General features: G+C 47.5%; 1 protein-coding gene across 2 annotated transcripts in view; it reads right to left on the bottom strand.

Moving 5' to 3' along the window:
* The window catches only part of LOC125626497 (hexokinase-2), a 62,052-nt gene that overhangs the window by 5,370 nt on the left and 33,236 nt on the right, over nt 1-23,446 (bottom strand). The window contains exons 8-17 of one of the 2 annotated variants that reach the window (XM_048829537.2): nt 21,210-21,365; nt 18,457-18,690; nt 16,765-17,069; nt 15,293-15,441; nt 12,292-12,411; nt 9,970-10,065; nt 8,897-8,996; nt 7,254-7,437; nt 5,232-5,387; nt 1,066-1,299 (exon numbers count right to left, since the gene is read on the bottom strand). In XM_048829537.2, the coding sequence (XP_048685494.1) occupies nt 1,066-1,299; nt 5,232-5,387; nt 7,254-7,437; nt 8,897-8,996; nt 9,970-10,065; nt 12,292-12,411; nt 15,293-15,441; nt 16,765-17,069; nt 18,457-18,690; nt 21,210-21,365 (1,734 nt within the window). The remainder of the gene's footprint in view (nt 1-1,065; nt 1,300-5,231; nt 5,388-7,253; nt 7,438-8,896; nt 8,997-9,969; nt 10,066-12,291; nt 12,412-15,292; nt 15,442-16,764; nt 17,070-18,456; nt 18,691-21,209; nt 21,366-23,446) is intronic. The other variant, XM_048829538.2, reaches the window with a different exon arrangement.

Here is a 23,446-nt window from a genome sequence, read left to right as displayed (position 1 = left end):
ACCTCTCTAGGTGGGCAAGCCAATCGATGGAAAGAGAGGCCCACTCTGTATTGAGGTGGGTTACATTAGGCACCATCCAACAGTACAAACTTGGACCTGAGCAGTCAGGCTGTGGACTAGGGAGATGCTCTGGGACGTGGTGAGGAACACCACCTCCCAGTCCAGCAGAGAGCCATTTCATGCCACTAGTACAGCCTCATGGCTATAGCAGTTGGTACCTGCTCTTTGTGAACGAGAACAACAAAGAGGATTTCGTCCCTGACTTTCGAAAAGCTGAACTGCCCAAAATGACATCCTCAAAGCTGGTCTAGCCCATAAAGCACTGCACAAGCCATCCCGGGGCAGAGGGAAGAATGCTTCTTGAGCCCTGCACTGACTCAATTAGTGAAAATGCAGACACAGCAACATGGTTATTCACAAACGAATGGCAGTCATGGACATTCAAGACCAGCTGGATACAGTCTTTAAAGCATGTCTCCTGGTCTCTAAAGTATGTCTCCCAGCCCTTTCCTAAGTGACCAAGACAAGGGTGCTTCCACCCCTTCCCTGCAGAACATATTCCATCATCTAATGGATCAGAACTCCTTCCTCCCCCCCAAATTTGGCCTATTAATTTCATCCCACTGTTTTAGAGCTGGTTGAGAAATGGTCACAGATTTTTGGCAAAAGATTTAGAAACAAAAATCTCAGTTTTGCACGGACTTTTACAATTTTTTCATCTCAATAAAATAATTTGTTTCGACACAAATTTTTCCCCTTTCATTCGCCCCTTTTTCAGTCCCTTGGGAAGGAGAAAGGGGGGGAAACCAATACCCCAAAAGTGAACATTTTTTTCATTTCAACGTGAAACAAATGTTTGGTTTCCATGGGGGGGGGGGGGGGGGAGAAATACCGAACTATATGAATATTTTTGGATTATCCAGAAAAAAGGTGGATGAAAAGTTTTCAACCAGCCCTGGTTCTTATGCCTGCCATCGTAGCCTGCTTGTGACTGTCGTATCTGGCCGCTAACGTCCCCTTGGAACAATCTCCGGCCTCCGGGGACTCTCACACAGGGTAACTTACTGAGGGTGCAGTTTGTAGAGTGTCCCGTCCACACCAACTGTGACCTTAAGGAAGTCCAGCTTGCGGTTCTCCCGGATTTTATCCACGACAGCTGCCATGCCAGCACCACAGAGCTGAGCAGCACGCCGAGCTACCACAGTGCAGACCTCCTTCACGATGATGCTGTCATCACACGTGCTCTCCAGGCCCAAGTGCTGGAGGATGGAGCGGACCTGGAGCAGAGCAAGGCAATCGCTGGAGGAAGGCAGACAGGGCAGGATAGAGGCATTAGAAACTTAAAGAAAGCCAGCTGTCGACATCAGAATGCAGGGACAGTCTGAACTCAGGATGCCTTTGGAAGTATAATTCTAATCTAAAGAATGACCTCAATTCATTCCTTCTCGGGCAGCATGACCTGTCATAAAAGCTTCTGTGGGCCAGGTTCTGCCTTTGGTGCAGCCCCACCGCTTGCCCTGGGCGTAAGTGATCGGAACTCGGCAAAGAATCCTGTTGATGATGCACAAGGAAGAAGAGATTTTCCAACTCGTTCTCCTGCAGCTGAGCTGATTCCGAGGGACTAAGAGAGTGAAAAGCAACAAGGTCTAGATTTTTAAAGCCTGATGCTTAACAATCTGTCCCACCTTGTGTTTAGCTTGGACACTCTGGTTACCACCTCTGGTCACTATACGCTGGAGGGTAGGGATAGGATACAGAGGGACCTAGACAAATTAGGGGATTGGGCCAAAAGAAATCTGATGAGGTTCAACAAGTGCAGAGTCCTGCACTTAGGACGGAAGAATCCCATGCACCGCTACAGACTAGGGACCGAGTGGCTCGGCAGCAGTTCTGCAGAAAAGGACCTGGGGGGTGACATTGGATGAGAAGCTGGATATGAGTCAACAGTGTGCCCTTGTTGCCAAGAAGGATAACGGCATTTTGGGCCGTATAAGTAGGGGCATTGCCAGTGTTGGATCATATTAAAGAAGTTCTGTATTAAAATCACAAATGAGTTTGATTCCCCATAGTTTAAATTCCAGGGTATTACTAATTAAGAGGTCTCTTGGTTTTTGGTACTCTTTCTCTCCCTCTGTGTGCGAAACTTGCAAGCTGCTAATCGTGTTAGTACATTCTAAGACAGAGTCTGTTCTCAAAGCAATTCTTTGTAACAACAGAAACAGCACCCAGAGACTCCCCGCCCTTTTGTTGTATTCATCTTGCTTTGTTAACAATTGTGATTAAAATAGAGATAGAGGATGTACGTGGATGGATGCTTGGTGTGGATAATAACTGAATGATCAGGGAGGTGCCAGCCTAAGAATCCAGTGTCCATCGGCTGAAGAAGGCGTCAAGTGGAAACAACCAGAGGGCCCCCCCGGAGGGCAGACTGGAATCCACCCAACAGCCTCAAGAATGGGCGAACCAAAGAACAAGATAACATCTAGCAGCACGGAGCCGTCAGGAATGTGCTATCTGCTGATTGATTCAGCAACAGCATGATGAAGCAATTCCCATAGACTGGCATAGGAAGAAATTCCTATAAAATGGACTCTAGAAAGTGAGAACTTTGGGGTCTGATTCTGCAAACCAACTTCCAGGAGCATCAGATGAGCATCTGACAAGGCCCTGCTCACTCCTCACGTCCAGGCCACCTGGCCAGTGGCTTGGCATGAGCAACTCTAAGGCTGGTAACTATGATAACAACCTTGCAGAACCTGTGTGTGTGTGTTTGTATGAATGAATGTGTGAATAAATATGAAATTGAATGGAATGTTATAGCTATAACTAACTGCTTACTAGGATTCTTTCTGTATTCACAATAAATGTGGCATTTTGCCTTTTCCCCTTTAATAAGATCCTGCTGGTTTTTATTTTATTGGTATAACACCAGCAGATCGAGGGACGTGATCGTTCCCCTCTATTCGACATCGGTGAAGCCTCATCTGGAGTACTGTGTCCAGTTTTGGGCCCCACACTACAAGAAGGATGTGAAAAAATTGGAAAGCGTCCAGCGGAGGGCAACAAAAATGATTAGGGGACTGGAACACATGACTTATGAGGAGAGGCTGAGGGAACTGGGATTGTTTAGTCTGCAGAAGAGAAGAATGAGGGAGGATTTGATAGCTGCTTTCAACTACCTGAAAGGGGGTTCCAAAGAGGATGGATCTAGACTGTTCTCAGTGGTAGCAGATGACAGAACAAGGAGTAATGGTCTCAAGTTGCAGTGTGGGAAGTTTAGGTTGGATATTAGGAAAAACTTTTTCACTAGGAAGGTGGTGACGCACTGGAATGGGTTACCTAGGGAGGTGGTGGGAAAAACCTTTGAGGTTTTTAAGGTCAGGCTTGACAAAGCCCTGGCTGGGATGATTTAGTTGGGGATTGGTCCTGTTTTGAGCAGGGGTTGGACTAGATGACCTCCTGAAGTCCCTTCCAACCCTGATATTTTATGATTCCAGACCTGAGGAAGAGCTCTGTGAAGCTCAAAAGCTTGTCCCTTCCGCCCATTCAAGTTGGTCCAATAAAAGATAGGACCTCACCTGCCTTGTCTCATTTTGTTTTTGAAAAGGTATTTAGGTGATGCTCCAGTCAGTGTTGCAATGCCTAAGTGACTTAGGAGCCAGCCTCATTTTCAAGAGCACCTAAGTCACTTAAAGTGCCTTTCAAACTTAATGCTTCTATTTGTCACTCAGCTCAGCAGAGCTGACTGAATACCCAGGAGGCAGATCTGTTGGGTAGTAACGGGGCAGCATTTCATGTACAGTGGGAGTTCCAAAGGGGTCTAAGGAAATTAGACGCCCCACTCTCACTGGATTTTAATGAGATCTGGGTACCTAAATCCCTTTGGTACCTTTGAAAATCCCTGTTTTTCCACTCAGCAGCTCTCAGGAGCGTGAACTAAGTTTACATCATAATCAGAGTGGTGATTGCTTCATAAAGCCCCTGATTATGAGTGCAGAAGTTGCTCCTCCAGTTAATAACAATAACAATATAATTAATATCTAGTGCAGCGGGAATAGAGAGCTCTGCAGTCACTGCTTTGGTTCTTCCTCCACCACCCAAAACACCCACAACTTTGACAGTGTCACAGCCAGAGCCCTGGGATTCTACCTAGTTATTTACATGGAACTCATATGTACATCTGAGAATTTGGAAGGATTCTGGATCTAATATGACTCGGATGAAATTCCACTGACTTCCTTAGAACGACATTAGAGGCTCCTGATTGCTGCTTGCGTGGCAGATTTTTGGGAATTTTGGAATTTCTTGTGGAGTTTTATCGTGTGAGTCAATCAGGAATCAGAGCCTCTTCCTACCCCTCCCCACGTTCCCCCAATGCTTTAATGGATGACATTTTTTAAAAACGGCAACAGTTAAAGATCAACACTGCAGCCGAGCAGGGCGTGCAAGGCAGCATCCGCGAGTAACCACACAACAAACTGTAGCATGCGTGCGCAAGAAGGAAAGTATTTCAGGAAGAAAACATTGGGTCAGTGATATTACAAACAAATAGGGATTAACAGTCACTGCTGCGCGGGGGACTGGTTGTAATGCAGCATGAAAACCCTGGGCATGACATTGTTCTGCAAGAAGCAGACCCTGCAAGGGACCGAGTGGGATAAGTGGGGGCTAGAATCTGGCAAGCTGCTGAACGCTGAAAACCACAACTGGGCAAAATGTTTTATCTGACACGGGGGGGGGAGGCAAAAAAAAAATACAGATTTGGCAACACCAAAACATTTCGCCAATCATTTCAATTTAAAAAAAAAAAAATCTGAAAAAATATCAGTGTTTTATTTCAAAATGTCCTTTAATTTTATTAAAAACTCCAAAATGGTACAAAAAGGCTTGAAATCAAAACAAATTGCTCAGTTTCAGGTCATATGACACTTCGGTCTATGAACCCCATAGCAATATTTCCATTTGCCAAAAATGTAAAAAAAATTACATATATCAATTATGGTTAAACATGAAAACTATTTTTTATCCAATATTTTGGAATAAAATATTGAACCGAAAAAAATCTATTCCTCTCCCCCCTCCCCTCCAGCTGTACTCAAGACCTTGCTAAATTTCATTGTATATACTTTCCCCAACTCGATTACATCCCATCTGTACGAAAGGAGCAAGTGTCTTCGTTCATCCACCTTCCCTTTCTTTCCAACCCCTCCGTTCTGTGTCTGGAATCTCACCTCTCAATTTGAGACAGGAACTTCGTCTCGAATATCCCCCTGGTCTTCAGCCTTTCGGAGATCCGCCCCCGGAACAGCAGCCCCCGCTTGGTGAAGTCGATGAGGATGTTTCGGACAATCTCGCCCAGGTACATCCCGCTGATCATTTTTTCAAACCTGGAGTTTGTTAGGATATAGATATTCAGGCCAGTCGGTAAAGGCCTGTACTCTAAGAATGTAGGTGTATTCTTATCACTTGGCTAGTTATAGAGGTATAAAAGAAAGAATCAAAATCACCGTCTGCCGGTGTAAGGTCCTTCTCTTACTGTGACAGTCTGAGGCCCTGTGCTTAGGCTAAGGCCTTTGGCTAAGCAACAGAGGCAGCCATAAGCTGGGAAGCGAACAGTCACATCCTCACATTCCAAACTAGTCACATTGAAATAAGGTGCTATAGGGCTGTTAGGAATACAATCCTGTCCTGATAATGCCTGTCACCTCCAGAGAAAGGGAAGTGCCTAGAAAATGTAAAAGGAAACTTAGTCTGATAGCATCCTGTCTGGCAAGAACTCACTTATCAATAGCTGGGATGTGAAATCCTCACTTCTGTATTGTTTTGTCATTATAGTTCCCACTTTGCTATTGTTTGTCTGTATAATCTCTGTCTGGTTCTGTGATTGTTCCTGTCTGCTGTATAATTAATTTTGCTGGGAGTAAACTAATTAAGGTGGTGGGATATAATTGGTTACATAATCGTGTTACAATATGTTAGGATTGGTTAGTTAAATTTCAGTAAAATGATTGGTTAAGGTATAGCAAAGCAGAACTCAAGTTTTACTGTATAGCCTGCAGTCAATCAGGAAGTGAGTGGGTGGGTGTGTGGGTGGGGGAAATGGGAACAGGGAATGGGGGTAAGGAAATTGGAATCACATTTTGCTAAAGGGGGAAATGGGAACAAGGAATAGGGGTGGGGAAATTGGAACCATGTTTGGCTAATGGCAGGAATGGGAACAGGGACCCAGGTGTAAGGCTCTGTGGTGTCAGAGCTGGGAAGGAGGACACTAAGGAAGGAAACTGGAATCATGCTTGCTGGAAGTTCACCCCAATAAACATCGAATTGTTTGCACCTTTGGACTTCGGGTATTGTTGCTCTCTGTTCATGCGAGAAGGACCAGGGAAGTAAGTGGGTGAAGGAATAAGCCCCCTAACAGAGATGAAAAGGTCCAGCTGAGCATGGGGTAGGAAGGACAGGCTGGGGGTAAGGCAAAGGACTGGGACTCTGGAGATTTTGGTTCCACGCCCAGCTCTGCCACCGATTCCCTGTGTGATCTCAGGCAAGTCACTGAATCTTCCCCACAGTGCCTCAGTTCCCCACCTGTACAATGAAGATAATACTCCCCCCTGCCTTAGCTCAGCTGCAGTGGGGTGAGAACCACCTGGCTCTAGGATGGGTTTGTAGAGGAATTCTAGACTGCCCTTTAAATACTTTGCGTCTCTCACAGCACCTTCTTTCCAACGATCGGAAAACAATGGGCTGGATTTCCCTGCCACTTAACAAGGGTGCACATCAGTGTAAACACCACACACTTCAGCAGAGTTACTCCTGATTCGCACCAGGGGGAGAGTGAGAGGAGTATCGGGCCCAGTGAGTTAAACCGGACACCATCCCAGTCAAGTTGTAGCATGATCCCCCCGCACGCTGTGGGGGAAAAACAGAGGCACAGAGAGATGAAAAAGAAAGATGATGCTCACAGGGCTTGCTCCAGCCCCCTGGTGTCAGTGAGAACAGGGTCAGGCCCTTCGCACTAAACTAGCTGACTTTTTCTTAAGTGTCCAAATTTCCATCCCAAGTTCTAGCCTCAGTTCAGAAAAACGGGGAGGAATCTTCGTGATGCTCAGGTACCATGTCATGAAGCTAATGGGACAAATCCTAGTCCCTGGCCTGCAGCCCAGGATGTGCTAGAGAGATCCCTGAATGCCATGTGTTCTCCAAGAGAGCGTGGAAAGCACGGCAGTCTTCAAAGCTCCGTGCACGCACACACGCACCTTTGTTTCCCAGCATTGAGAGAAAGTTCGTCCACCGCCACATCAAACTCTGTCCGGAAGTCATCCAAGCAGCCGTTGTCCCCGAACGCCCCCCACTCCATGTTAATGCACATTCTGCCCTCTTCACCCTCCACCAGCTCCACATTCCTCATCTCCTCCATGTAGCAGGCGTTGCTGCCCGTGCCTGTGGCAGAAGAGCACAGAAAGGTCTAGAGGCTCCCGAAACATCACTTGCTTTGAGGGGGATGGAAGGGAAAGCAAAAAAAAAGGGGGGAAGATAAGAGCTCTTCTACTACTGGTAGTTAAGGGAGACTGGGGAGAGAACTATCCCAGATGCTGTCAGTCGCTGGCCACACGCAAGTAAAAAGCAACTTAAATTTAGTGGGGGTTTTTTAGACAGAAATATAAAACGTTCAGCTCACCCACCCGGGGCGGGCACAGAGGCTCGGGCTTCCCCCCCCAATGGGGCGAGCCGGTGTTCATGGCACCAATCCCACAGGGAGACGCCGAGACTTGCCACAGGCTGGATGGAATTAAGCAGTGGGCCGGATCCAGCCCGCGGGCCGTAGGTTCTGCACCCCAGTGCTAAAGCTTGCTGAAAGTCACTTGGGCAGAATCTAAATTTTCCATGGGATCATGTAGTTTTCGACAACAAAATTTTGCCAAGGAGAAAATGGAAAGAGTTTCCCTTGCATGCATCTGACGAAGTGCATATTCACCCACGAAAGCTTAAACTCCAATGCGTCTGTTAGTCTATAAGGTGCCACAGGACTCTTTGCCGCTTTTACAGATCCAGACTAACACGGCTACCCCTCTGATGCAATTTCCCTTTTGACATTTTTGGAACAGAACATTTTGGTTTTTCTTTTCTACACCGATTTTATATCGTTCATAAACTGAAAAAAGGTTGACATCGAAAGAAAAAGCCGGTTAAATTGACCCCAAAGCAATTTTTCTTCAAAATTTTTGTTCTGTGGAAATTTTGAAATTCAGTGTTTTGTTCCAATTCAGAACAAAAACAAATTTTGAAATCGCAGAAAATTCCAGTTCACAGTCTGCTGAAGGCCAAATATTCTGCTGACAATTCCACTGAAGTCAATGGAGCTAACCCGGTAGATCATCGTCCGGTATGAGTTCAGACATGCTAAATTAAGAAGTTTCTTTGTTAGAAAGCGGGCAACAGAGTTTGGGGGTTTTACTATTACTCTGTGCAACCCTGTCAATGCACATTTCACAGTCTTATGTGACACTATCTCTGCAGCCTGGGCTACACTATGCTCAAATAAATTGGTTAGTCTCTAAGGTGCCACAAGTCCTCCAGTTCTTTTTGTCATTACCAGCGTCCTTCATAGTCTTTCACCATGGAAGGCTTACACCTGCTTATACCACGTCGGAATTTGGTTCCAAATACTCAAGGAAATGAAGTTGTTTGGGGCTGGGGGAAGGCAAAAGATTTTCACTCGCTGCCATTTTTCATTGAAATTTTAAAGATTTTAACATTTTTCCTCACCACTGGTGGAAATTTCTGATGTGTACTAGCTCTCCGGGGGAACAGCTAAAAGAAAAAGGACGTGAGTGGAGTACAGAATAGGAACTGGCTACGGGGGAGAGATCGGTTTGTTATGTAAAGCTTCAGTTCTTACCAGCGATGAGCCCGACTTCACAATAAGGATCTTCATAACCACAGGTCATCATGGTGCCTACTGTGTCATTCACCACTGCTACCACATCCAGATCAAACTCCTGGGGAAGAAAGGGCTACCATGCATTATTCTGGAAGAACCAGCACCTTCTATGCGCCCTTTCACTGTTGCATTCAGAGCAACACCCTCAACGTGAATGATGCAGAGCAGAAAGGACCTGACTTTTTGAAGTCTCCCTATGTCGGTTTTATACATCTCCCATTACTGGGATCAAAGCAACTAAGGGCACGTCTACACGGCATTTAGACACATGCGGCTGACTCGTGCCAGATGACTTGGGCTCAGGCTAAGGGGCTTTTAACTGTGGTGCAGACGTTCAGGCTCGGGCTGGAGCCTGGATTATGGGACCCTCCGACTTTGCAGGTTGGGAGAGTCCCAGAGCTTGGGCTCCAGCCGGACTCGGAATGTCTCGCTGCTATTTTTTAGCCTCATTGCACAAGACATGGACTCAGACTCGCAGACGTGTCTCCTCCCCACCAGGGTAGACTTGCCTCAGATGGCAATATTTTGTATTTAGGATTGTTCATCTGCAGAGCCAAGCACTTTAGGAAGCTGGGCCTGATCCAAAATACCCCAAACAAGGTAAAACTGCCTGTAACCTGGCTCATTTACACTGGCATGCTGAAGAGCCGGGATGACCTTGCTAGTGTTAGAACCTGCAGCTGTAAGAAGTTCACCTAATGCCCTTTTTCAGAGCACGTTATGTGTTCCCGAATTCACAGCAGCACAGCACACCTAAATCTGCTACAGTTGCCAGCTAGGGCCTTAGTCCAATCGCTCAAGCTGTAGAGACCCTTGCTTTTAGCTTTGGAGGTCCCAAGTCCAACCCTTGGTGAGGAGTAAGATACGACAGTCATTTAGCCATTTTCTGACCTTACGCTCAGCCAAGTAAATTTCCTTTCTAGCTGCAGTGAGAATTCCAAACAGATCTGGATTATCTGAGTGACTAGTCGCAAATTCTCCCTTTCATTTGCACACTGATCGCTCAGATCAGTTGTCCCATGGACATTCACCTCTCTCCTATGAATAGCTTCTTTCAACAGGTTCACCACATCTTCTCCTTCACAGCCAGTAGCTTTGAACCCTTTAGTCCATTTCAGAAGTATCCCCTTAAAAAGAGAACAAAAGATACAATACAGTCACTTAAGATCTGTTCCGGTAAGAGTGCTTTTTGTAGCTACATCTGTTCACATACACGGCTAAAGGGGACTGTGGTCAAGATTTAAGATCAACTAGTAATTTTAGGTGCCCAACTGGTGGTAACTTAAAGGGTCTGATTTTGAGAGTAAACCTATTAGCCAAGATGGTCAGGGATGCAAGCTCATGCTCAGGGTGACCCTAAATCTCTGACTGCCAGAGGCCAGGAAGGGAAGACGGGGGTGGATCACCCCAATTGTCCTGTTCTGTACAACCCCTCTCCCTCCTAAAGGTCTGGCACTGGCCACTGTCGGAGACAGGATATTGGGCTAGATAGACCATTGTTCTGATCCAGTATGGCCATTTTTATGAGAGAAGGCTCAAGAATTCCTTAAAATCAGGCCCCTTTAAGGCAACAAGTTGGGCACAGTGTTCAAACTCTTGGCCAGCCTACTCAGAACCTATTTAAGGGAGAGCTTTAAATCACCTTTTGATATAGGAGGACACCAGCTGACCTGAATGGTACATGTTTTTCAACAGATACTGCTACACACAGAGGGCGGAGCCTAGATATTGTTTTCGTCAATATTAACTAGAGCTGTGTCCTCCTCTTTGTTGCAATGATACAGGTTATTAACACAGGAGGAGTTTTTTTAAGGCATCAATGGATGCCTAGCTCCCATTCCTGCCTGGGGAAAAGCTTCCCATTGATGTTCCCATTAGTCCTGGCAGATATTCACCGAAATATTTGCAGTAAATAGCTCTGCGACGTGACATCTTAAACCAATTCCAATTCGTTGTTTGTTTGTTTTTTAAAACACACCAAGCTCTTTCACACATGGCATTGCAATAGGCTTTACAGGGAGAGTTAAGATGCTAGAAAGAAAAGGAAGGTTTAAGGTGAGGTTTAAAAAGGAAAGGACTCTGGATGTTAGAGGGCGGGGGGGGGGGGGGGATGGAAAGTTCTTGGTAGGGAAAGGGTTAAAAATGAACTAAAGCGACAAAGTGGATGGTCAGAAGGGGAAGTAATAAGAAAAAAAATGAGGGATTGCAGGTCTTGAATCTGGGCCCCTGGAGATTACAGCCACCACTCAGCAGCCTCCTGGCACCAGTGGGGAGCACGAGCCGGTGGACCTTAGCTCACCAGAGGCACCACCCATGCAACTCCTGATTGGAGGAGACATCTAGCCCCTCTGATTGGCTCAGACTCATTATTTAAGCCAGAGGAGGCACAGGAAATTGTCCGAGCAACTAGGTGAATCCTTGGCTGGCTGCTACATCAGAGGCCCTGTCTTCCTGCTTTGTTCCAGTTCCTTGCTTCTGCACCCCAGCCCATGATAGTGACTCCGGCTCCAACCCTTGGCTTGACTCCTGACTGACCCCCGGCTCCGACCCCCCCCCCCCCCCAACTCCAATTCCTAATTCCTGCTCCAACCACTAGGCCTGACCATCACTGCTCTGACAACTAGGTCTGACCACTCGCATCCTGGTCCACGACAGGAACTAAGGAGAGCCAGGGAATAATGTTGTATTGCACCCTCTATCTACATTTGCTCTATTTAGATCATAAGCTCTTTGGGGCAGGGACCTCTCCTTTGATATGCCCAGCATTGCTTGTGGGTGGAATTAATAAAAACATATATAGTAATAATGACATTTAAGAACTATCACAGACGAGGGTATGACAAGTCACGGGACATCCCTCCATGGAGAGCAACCTGGAAGGGACAGAGATGAGGACGAAGAGAGTACAGTTTGCGAAAGACAACTATGGGCAGCTTTCCTCTAGTAGGATTTAGCCCCAGGATTGCTGGGACACAATGAAGATGAGATTAGAGTGGTCAGAGAGGCACAAAGAGAATTTTGATGTGGCTAGGAAGCCCGGGCAGGTAACTAAGGAGGAGGTCGACGATGGTCCATCTTGGAGCAGAACTGCTCTGCCAACGGTGTTCTGGAAGACTATGGAAGAGGGAACTACAATAGGATGGAAAGGGGGTAGGGCATAAGCAAGATTTCAGGTCAGGTAGGGTCAAGATAAGGAGAAATGTCTAGAGGTGGCAACAGACTCACAAGTGAAACAGGAAAAGGAAGTTTGAAAACGAGGATGTCATCTTCTAATCCTTCCCTCTGTTTCTGAACAGTGTAGCAATACAGGCTAGTTAGTAGGTACAGATACCAGGTAGCTGGATATAGGTTACCTCATCAAGGTTATTCTGTTGGCAAGGGAAAGAGAAGGTGAATCCCATAGGAAGTGACACGCCCTTCATCCCCATGTATTCCAGGAAGTCAGAAATGCAGTGGACGATGTGATCGAACAGCTGTAGACAGACAACCAGAGGCAGTTGCTTTAGTAACTGCGGAAAACTTGATTAAGTACCAGGCTACCAGCTAAGTAAAAGTGTGTCTGCTGGTACTAGCAAAGATCAATGGGCTACCACGTCAACTCAGCTGCATAACCAAGTAGTGAAAAATCCATCTCCATTGAGGTCTTCCTCCTGTAGCTAATTATACAGCGGCACCTAGCTATATATAGTCAAAATTTAAAACACAGTCACATTGGGCCTTATCCTGAGCACTGAATTCAATGGGAGCACTGGAGGGCTTGATGGGGATAAGTTACCAGCAACACAAAGTCTAGAGCCATAAAAATCTAACTCCAAACTCAGGTGATGCCTGAATCCAGCATTTGGGGCTGGGTTACCCATCTGCAATGGGATACAAACCCCACCCCATCTCAGCCCCAAATTTATCACCTGAAGTTTCAGGCTTTTCTCCTTCAGCCCCCTTTTCTTTATTTAAAAGATTTTTCTCTGCATTTCTCACACAGGTTAAAAAACGAAACAAACTGTGTTGTTGGTTCAACGTTAATACAGTGTTCTTCACCCAGAGGAATGCAAAAGCTCTTTACAAACTTAAGAGACACATGCCTTATAGTGAGAGGCTACAGGAACTCAATCTATTTGGTTGATCCAAGAGATGGCCAAAAAGTGACTTGATTATGGTCTGTAAATACCTACACAGGGAAGAGATTTCAGATAGCAGCCAGTTCTAATTGAGCAGAAAAGGGCAGAACATGATCCAGGGGTTGGAAGCTGAAGCTAAAACAAATTCAGACTTTAGAAATAAAGAGCTTTTTTTTTTTTAAACAGTGAGATTAGCTCACCATTGGAGCAACTGACCCAGGGATGTGGTACATCTGAAGTCTTTAAATCAAGACTTGGTCTCTTTTTAAACAGTTACGCTATAGCTCAAACAGAAGTTATGGGCTTGATGCAGAAGTTATTAGGCAAGCTTCTTTGGCCCTTATTCTGCAGGAGGTCAGACCAGATGATCACAACAGTCCCATCTGGCCTTGAAATTGATCAGCCGATGAATCTGGGGGCTGATCTGCATTGCCGAGATCACGCTCCACTGTCGCTGATGCAGTGGGTGTTGAGGAGGCTCAATCTCTCCAAAGAGCTGTTTGGCACCTCACGAGAGGGGGCATCATCAATGCAGCCACCTCTGGGATGGAAGCCCACAATTGTTCCACCAGCACAGAGCAACACTAGAATTAAGGTTGTGTTCGCTCAGTTATCCTGATCTAAAGGGCTTCTCTGCATTATGGGGGCTATGCCACTATGGCCCCACATAGTGTAGCTGCAGATTACAGCAGCAGAAGGGGGTTTTCCGTTGCTGTAGGAACTTCACCTCCCCGACTGACCATAGGTAGGTCAACTGAAGCATCCTTCCATCAGCCTAGCTACTTCTACCCCCTGGGTTAGGTTGACATAACTATGTCCCTCAGGGGTGTGGATTTTTCATCCTAAATTTAAGTGCACACCAGGCCTAACTGAAATTGCAGGGGAAAATTATAAGCAGGAAGAAAATTCTTCTTCAGTACCCTCTTCATTTGCTTAGTGCTGGGATAAATTCTCTGCTGCCTGAATTCTACCAGGGGCAGTGGGTTTATAACAGCAAGGAATTTGGGTCATGCTGATTTCCCAACATTTGCAGCTCTATTTTAGAACATCTGTGATTTACTCTCTTGCGAGTGGTATGGAGGGTAATGCGTCAGTGAGTCATTTCAATGCATTGGAGAGGCGGGAGTTAGGGGAGAATCTCCTTTTCTTAGAGCCTTGTTGCTTGTTTTCCAGACTCAGGAGATGGGTTTCAGGGACAAAGCAAGAGCTTGAGGCGTCAGGCTGGCTGCTAGAACAGCTGGATTCCTTGGAAGGCGGCCATGTGACAGGAGATATGAGCAAGGATGGATTAACAGAGCCCCATGGGCGTGATATAGTCAGTACAGTGCAAGATGGGAATGCTAAATGTGGGGCACTGTTCTACAACCGTGGACCTGGGCCCATGGTTTTGATCTTACTCTGGCTGTGAAATATTAGCGAGGCTTATTTCTTTGGTCTTTTAACAGGAACACACCCAGCTAGGCTGCAAGCTGAACTGACACCCCAAATCTCATCTTCTTTCAGGTGTCTGAATATTTACATGGCATGAATACATCACACCGACACCCTGCTCCCCCTCTCCTCACCAAGCCCTCTTGCCGTGGTCCCTTATTATCATTTATAACACTGACAAGTGAGCACAGAACAGCTGCATCTGTATACATTTTATAATGGGGCAAAAGGCAACACAGTGCCCAGAATTTGCTCCAGTGCAACTACTGAGAAATGCTACTAAACAGCCTGAAATACTTTGCAGAATTATACTTAAGTCACCGTGTGACTCTGGGAAGTCACTCAACTTCTGTGCCTCCGTTTCACTACCCATAAAATATGATCTTTGCACACCTTTACGAAGTGTCTGCATTCTATGAATGGAGAACACTATTGCAGCAGTATGAGTTACCTGAAATGGTTTTGACGGTTCTACAGATAGACATTACTAGTGCATCCATCTTTGGTGTCCAAGCATGTCGGTCTGCTGGACTGTGTAATTTCAGATCCTAAACCACACTATAATAACAACATTTCTGTGTAACTTCTCACCCTTAGATGTCAAAGCACTTCGCAAATGGTATCATCACCCCATTTTAAAGACGGAGGTACAGAAGGGGGAAGGGGCTTGTCCAGGGTAAAGAACAGGCTGGGGCAAGAGCCACGGCTAGAAGCCAGGTGGCCCAGCTCCCACCCCGTACCATAACCACTAGGACACTTCAGGCGAGACGCCCCCTCTTCTCCTTTCAAGCTGGCCCTGGCTCACCTCCTCTCCTGTCCCCTGCATGACCTCCTGCGGGATGGAGTAGATCTTGTTGTGCATCTCAACGCCGCGCCTAATCCCGCTCCGCACACGCACCAACAGCACACGGAAATTCGTTCCCCCGAGATCCAAGGCCAGGAAGTCGCCTTTTTCTGAAACCCAAACGAAGGCAGTTACAACACTGTCCACAGGGGCTGCCAGCGAATGATGTACCCAGATCACCCCAAAGACCCAGCCAGCCCCAACCTCTCATCTGCAGGCAGCAGAGCAACCGAGGAATGCAAAGTAAAGCGAGCAGGCGACACGAAGAGCCTGGAAATGGAGGGGTTAATCCCAACCTCATAGAGACCAGTGAAAACTGATGTCATGGGAGTTAAACCAGTGAGAGATCAGAATCCACCCTCTGAACTCTTCTGTTCTGGAGAATCGGAAGGAACCATGGAGGACCAATTCTCCGTCCCCATTATGCTTTGTACCAAGACAACGCATAGAAACCTCAACTGAGACGAGGGCCTCATTGTGCTACGTGCTTCAATCTAAATGGACAAAGCGGACAAGTTTCAGAGTAACAGCCATGTGAAGTGAGCTGTAGCTCACGAAAGCTTATGCTCAAATAAATTGGTTAGTCTCTAAGGTGCCACAAGTACTCCTTTTCTTAAAGCGGAGAAGGTGCAGGAGGGGAAGTAGGGACACAGAGCATGGAAGTGACCTGCTTACAGTCACGCTGCAAGGTCAGTGGGAGAGTCAGGAGTAGAACCCAGGTGAACAAAGTCCTAGTCCAGTGCTCTACCCACTGGGCCACGTTTCCTCGGAAACTGTTCCGGAACTTTCTTTGCTTCAAAGTGTGCATGAGAAACCCCAACGGCATGTGCAAATCTGAAGTCCAAAAATATAGGGCTACAGTCCCCAAAGAGCCACCCTGTTCCTCAGTGACTCGTGTTTGTTAATGCCCAGTGCCAGCTTGAGAGTCCACTCTGAGACAGGGCCTGAGTGGATTAGGCAGCACACAAGCGCCAACTCCGTGGGTGCTCCGGGGCAGGAGCACCCACGGGGGAAAATTAGCTGGTGCTCTGCACCCACTGGCAGCCAAGCTCCCCACTCCTCGCCTCCTTCTGCCCACCCCGAGCGCGCCACGTCCCCCACTCCTCCCACTTCCTCCCAGCGCTTCCTGCTCCCTCCCGCTGCCGCCTAACAGCTGTTTGGCGGTGCTTAGGAATTTCTGAGAGGGAGGGAGAGGAGGTGGAGAAGAAGCGGGGCAGGGGCGGGAACTTGGGAGAAGGGGTGGAATGGGGTCAGGGCCGGGGGAGGCCAAGCACCCACCAGGCAGAGCGGCCGAGCACTCACCAGGCAGAGCCCCCACCAGGCAGATCCAAACCCTGAAATACAAAGGAGCTCAGATTGCAGGTTCTGGCCCCTTGACAGTCTGATGTTCTATCCGGGAGGGGACAGGAGCGTTCACACACACAGGGTGTTACCTGTTCCATCCGGAGTGGCACACACGTAAGTGGGCAGCATTTTCACAGTGGCGTCCGGGTGCGACTCTTTGTTCAGTCCCCTCTCCATCTCGATCCTCATCCTATTCTTCACCTCCAGCAGCTGTTCATGGCTCAGCTTCAGGGCTTCCAGGGTCTTCTGCCTTGCCTTCTGCTGGGCTGCTAGCCTGTAGGCCACTGCCGTGACCATAGCGGCCCCTTTGCCGCTCCCGTCTTCCGACCGAACGAATCGGATGTCGCAGTCTGGCAGCAGCTTCCGCACGGTCTTCTGAAGGCGCCGAGCAAAACTGCACAGACAGAGGGGGAAGTGAGTGTCACCCACTGAGCGTGGTGCTCCAGGCCCCTCTACTGGTGGCTGGCCCACATATAGACAGCTAAGGGAGACTCGTGCTTTTAGATCCAGAGGTCCCAGGTTCAATCCCTGTTGCCTATACCCCACTGAGCCTTACGCAAAGCTAGACCTCATTTAGGTCTGTAGCGCAAGATCTTATCCACTGATGGACAAGCTTCTGAAGGCCTTTTCCTGCAGCTCTTTAACTTCTTCCATGCCCTCCTGTAAAGCCCTTTCACTCAATGCATTTTTACAAACATTAACACTGGTGGCACCTCAGACTGGCAGGAAAGCTGGGAAAACAGAGTCCCAGCGCAGCTGGGATTAGAACATGGGTCTCCACGCTCGTAGCCTGCGCCCTATTCACTGGACTACCCTGCCTCTCAGATTGCAACCTACGGGGGTCCAATTCCCAGGCCTCATGCTCTAAGTTCCAACACAAATTTAGAGGCTTGTTACAAACCATGCAATCTATTAAAAGTGACTTTGCTTGTGCCTTAACTGATACACTACTGATTTGGGCAATTGTAGCGGAGTGGTCACCCGCTCCCAGCCCAAAGGGATTAAAAGCCAGCCCTGGGAGAGGGCTGGGGCTGGGAGCCTTAGGCTGGGCTGATAGGGAGCCAAACAGACTCAGCTGACCCTATAAAGGGGCTGCTGAGCTGAAGCTAAAAAGACTCTCTAGCTTCTGAGAGGGAGGGACCTGGCTGCAGGGACCTAAGCAGAGTACCTAGATTAGAGCAGGGCTGGGGAAGGGCCTGAGGAGCTGGGGGAGCTCCAGCCAGGAAAGCCCCAGACTGCGGCCTAGTATTAGGCCCAACAGGTACTGGGGTTGCAGGGGACAGCCCAAGGTTAGACAGGCAAAGTTGGGTTTGGACCTGCTGCCTCTGTGATGAGCGGCTCATACTGCAGTCTGCCCCAGGGCGCGGGGGCTAGCTAGTGACTGGCAGGAGCCTACGACTGAGGCAAGGTAGGGATACGGGGTGGGGGTTCCCCAGGGCAGGGAGACCCTGCAAGTGAGGGGTTACTGCCAGGGGGCAGCGCCCCGGTGTACAAGGGGCACTGGGAGGGACACGGGGGGCCCGGCATAAGCGGGACACCGGCCTGCAGAGGGCCCTCCAAGGCTGGAAGTGGAGCTAATTCCCAGGACACCAGCAGGAGGCGCCGCAGGGGTGAGGCCCACCCGCTTACAGCCATGAACAGCATACAGGACTCTCACAGACATTACTGGGAGTCACAGCCCTGGGACTGGGTTGCTTTCAACCCCATCGAGCTGCAGAATGACCCCCAGGGCCATTTCCTCGCAAACGCATTGCTAGCCTCACTTAGGTCCTCCGGCTTACTGGGGGTGCTTCTTGTACACCGAGCCATCCACGCCGACGGTGGAGCGGAGCCTGTCGACTCCCTTGTTCTCCTTGATGCGGCGCAGCACTGCGGCCAGGGTAGCAGCACAGAGGTTCGCCGAGCGTGTGGAGACGATCTGGCAGATATGCTTGGTGGCTATGCAATCTTCTGCAGATGGGTCCAGGCCGAGCCTGGTCAAGATCTCGTGGGCTTTTTGTAGCCCTTCCTTCTCTCTGAAGAGCAAAAAAAGGAGTTCAGTGGAGTAGCCTGAGATACTGTTGAGTTAACTCAACGTGTTACAGGCCCAAGGTTTCTGCCAGTCCCACCTCTTATCCTGGAGGTTAATGACATAGAAATATAGGACTGGAAGGGACCTCGATAGGTCGTCTAGTCCAATCCCCAGCAACGAGGCAGGACTAAGTATTATCTAGACTATCCCTGACAGGCATTTGTCCAACCTCTTCTTAAAAACCTCCAGTGTTGGGGGTTCCACAACCTCCCTTGGTAAATTTGTTCCAGTGCTTTTACTCTTAAGAGGGTGATAAGTAACAGCCAACATGGATTTGTCAGAACAAACCATGCCAAACCAACCTCATTTCCTTCCTTGACAGTATTACTGGCCTAATGGATAGATGGAAGCAGAAGGCGTGATGCATCTTGATTTGAGCAAGGGCTTTTGAAACAGTCCCACTTGACATTCTCATAAACTGGGGAAATGAGATCTAGATGAAATTACTTGAAGGTGAGTTCACAACCGGATGAAAAAACGTACTCAAAGAGCAGTTATCAATGGTGGGCTGTCACACTGGGAAGTTTCAGAGTAGCAGCCGTGTTAGTCCGTATCCACAAAAAGAACAGGAGTACTTGTGGCACCTTAGACTAACAAATTTGTTAGTCTCTAAGGTGCCACAAGTACTCCTGTTCTTTTTGCAGACTGGGAAGATGTAACTAGTGGGCTCCCACAGGGGCTTGGGGCTTTTCAATATTTTCATTAATGACTTGAATAATGGAGTGGCAAGTATGCTTATAACGTTTTTAGATACTTGGTGTCATCACTCTGGGGGACAGGATTAGAATTCCACATGACTTTAACAAATTGGAGAATTGATCTGAAATCCATGAGATGAAATTCAATAAAGACATGCGCAAAGTACTACACTGAGAAAGGAAAAAATCAAATGAAGTAATAAAAAAAAAACAACCCGAAGAAGTGTAGTACTGAAGAAAAGGATCTGGCAATTATAGTGGATCACAAACGGAATACGAGTCAACAACATGATGCAGTTGTGAAAAAGGCTAATATCACTCTGGGGTGTATTAACAGGAAAATCAACTATAAGAGACTGGAGGTAATTGTCCCGCTCTACTCGGCTGGATGCTTGTGGATAAATGGAGAGAGTCCAGAGGACATCAACAAAAATGATTAGGGCGCTACCAAATTAATGGCCATGAAAGATGCATCATGGACCGTGAAATCTGGTCTCCCCCGGTGAAATCTGGTCTTTTGTGTGCTTTTATGCTATACTCTACGGATTTCACAAGGGAGACCAGCATTTCTCAAATTGGGGATCCTGACCCAAAAGGGATTGCCAAGGGGTTGCAAGGACATTTTAGGGGGGTTGCGGTATTTTCACCCTTACTTCTGCCCTGCCTTCAGAGCTGGGTGACCGGAGAGCGGCGACTGTTGGCCAGGTGCCCAGTTCTGAAGTCAGCGCCCCGCCAGCAGCAGCAGTACAGAAGTAAGGGTGGCAAAACCATACCGTGCCACCCTCACTTCTGTGTTGCTGCTGGCAGCGTCCCTGCCTTCAGAGCTGGGCTCCTAGCCAGCAGCTGCTGCTCTCCAGCTGCTACCCTGCTCTCCAGGGGAGCAGTACTGCAAACCCCACCTCCCCCACCGTACAAAATAACCTTGTGACACCCCCACAATTCCTTTTTGGGTCAGGATCTCTACAATTACAACACCCTGAAATTTCAGATTTAAATAGCTGAAATCATGAAAATTTATGATTTTTAAAATCCCATGACGGTTAAATTTGCTTCGAAGTGTGCATTAGAAACCCAACTGCATGCGCAAATCTGCATGGATTTGGACCATGAATTTAGTAGGGCCCTAACAATGATCAAAGGTTTTCAAACCAGACCCAGGAGGAAAGGTTAAAAACCTGAGGACGTTTAGTCTTGAGAAAGGAAGACCTGAGAGGGGGTGGGTGGGGGCACGATAACAGACTTGAAATATATTAAGGGTTGTTATAAAGATGACAGTGATCTCCACTGAAAATAGGAAAAGAAATAAATGGTTTAATCTACAGCAATGGGAGATTTAGGTTAGACAGTATGAAAAACTTGATAACTCTTAGGGAAGTTAAGCTCTGGAATAGGTTTCCAAGGGAGGCTGTGGAATCCCTCTCACTGGAAGTTTTTAAGAACAACTTGGACAAAACCCTGTCCAGGATGGTCTAGGTTTACTTGGCCGTGCCTCAGCGCAGAGGACTGGACTCGATGAGCTCTCAAGGTCCCTTCCAGCCCCACATTTCTACAGTTCTATCTCTTAAGTGATCACATCACACAGAGCAGGAGCGGGGGGCTAACCTGCTCAGTTTCTACTTGGTGTCTACACAACAGATCGCTCACCGTTGCCTTGACAGACCTTTCCCTTCCCAAGAGCACAGGTCTTGAAGAGGGGGTGGCCTCCCCTCCACTGTTGGGGGTTCACTGAGGATGGAACCATTTGCTCAGGCTCTTTCTTACTTACTTTTCAATAGCAGACACAAATCCAGTCTCGAAGTGTCCTGTGGTGAGCAAGCTTGGGGTGAGCCTTCCACCGAATAGCAGCTCCTCCTTGGCCATCTTCACCAAGATGAGCCTGACCAGCTCTCCCATGTACATGCCGCTGATCATCTTTTCAAACCTGCAGAGAAGTTAAGCACAAGGTTCAGTCCACTGTGCAAGCCATTCTACACTGTCACTTTAAGAGGAAGGATGTGGAGACATTGGACAAAGTACAGAGAGGGGCAACAAAAATTATTTAAGGTCTAGAAAACAGGACCTCTGAGGGAAGATTGAAAAAATTGGGTTGTTTAGTCTAGAAAAGAGAAGACTGAACGGGGACATGATAACAGTTTTCAAGTATGTAAAAGGTTGTTACAAAGAGGAGGAAGAAAAATTGTTTTTCTTAACCTCTGAGGATAGGACAAGAAGCAATGACTTAAATTGCAGTAAGGGAGGTTTAGGTTGGACATTAGGAAAAACCTCCTAGCTGTCAGGGTGGTTCAGCACTGGAATAAATTGCCCAGGGAGGTTGTGGAATCATTGAGGATTTTTAAGAGCAGGTTGGACGAACACCTTTCAGGGATGGTCCAGATAATACTTAGTCCTGCCACGAGTGCAAGGGACTGGACTAGATGACCTCTCGAGGTCCCTTCCAGTTCTTTAGCCCCAGGGAGCGTGAGAGTTCTGCAGGAGTGGAGCCACAGTGCCTGAGGCAGGATCTACACACAGAAAGGGCTTTGCTGGCGTAGCTGTAGCTGCATACTATACCAGCCCAGCGCTCCTAGTGTGGACGCAGCTTATATTAGTGTAATCACTGGTATACCATATTCCAGCCTCCCCACCCAAGGACAAAATAAGTACAGCTTTTCCCAGCCCAGCTCCGTCAGCCTGGGATCACACCTCTTCAGCACCCCTGACCAACACAGCTCTGCTGGCAGACGCTTGTAGAGTAAACAGGGCCTGAGGATACAGTCTTTAGAAGCGCTACGCAGCATTGAAAGTCAGTGGGACTTAGGCTCCGAAATCGCTTACAGGCCAGGTCTACGGTACGGCTGCTACCATGACACTGCTACGGCAGTATAGCACCATAGCGTAGACACTTCCTACAGCAATGGAGAGGTTTTCCCGTTAGTGTAGGTAATCGCCGAGGGGCAGTAGCTAGTCAATGCAGCACTCTTCCATTGACTTAGTCACAAATTCACTGGGAGTTAGGCTGGCGCTCAGGGGTGTGAATTTTTCATCTCCCTGAGTGATATTGCCAGGTCAGTCTAAGTTTTAAATGTGTCTAAGGCTTGGTCTATTTTTCAAACCATCATCCTACAACCCTATGGACACGGCCATTCGTCACGTATCCCAGAGTTTTGGTTAAACCACAGTAACATCAAAGCTCCAATGTAACAATGAGCACATGCTTGACGGAGGATTCTGGCCTTCAAATTAAAACAGCTAGAAACACTGCGAGAGATTTTCCAAGATGCACATGGGAGTTGAGTGCCTATCTCCCTTTGGAAATATACCCCACTTCTCCCATCTTATCCTGCAGTGGGTGAGTCTGTATGGTCTGCAGAATCCTGGGGAAATTGCTAAGGTACATGCTAGAACTTCTCCTGTGGGCACGGTTTGAGCTGCCTTGATAATAGCTGGACTGAACTGTGTGCACAGAAAGAAATGCAACTGTAAATGCTTAACATATACATACATAGATTAAAAAAAAAAAAAAATCAAGCCTTCAGGTGACTTCCTCTCCCGTCCATTGCAATTAGAGGTAAACCTGAACCAGAACCAAACTATTTCTGCATCTTGGAGGAAGCTCAGATCCAAGTTTTATGGACTGGGTCCACCTCTAATTTAAAAATCAATCTCTCAGTCACTGAGTTTGATATCTGTTGGTTGCACTGATGTACGAACACTAGGTGATGCTGTTTGCCTTCAGGTGAAGATCACTACATTGAATGGGAAATCCAGAAGTAGCTGTTATTCCATTCATTAGAAGATGAAGCAAAGCTGATGACAGGGTTGCTCTTGGTGGTTTGTACAGAAATACCAACCCAAATTTGTGCTACAGTCCTAGTTTGCATTTGTCTACCTTGCATCCGGTAGGGTCCTGTAACCCAGTTAACATATATGACCTCCTCCTCACACCAAAACAATCACAATAGAAGGACAAACAATACAAAATAAACCACCCCCCACATCTGAGCCAAAGCCAGGAATCTGCTT

This window comes from Caretta caretta, chromosome 26 (genome assembly GCF_965140235.1).
Source record: "Caretta caretta isolate rCarCar2 chromosome 26, rCarCar1.hap1, whole genome shotgun sequence".
In the NCBI taxonomy this organism is placed as follows: Eukaryota; Metazoa; Chordata; order Testudines; family Cheloniidae; genus Caretta; species Caretta caretta.
Note: the sequence above shows the minus strand (reverse complement) of the source record. Positions and strands in the feature narration are given on the sequence as shown.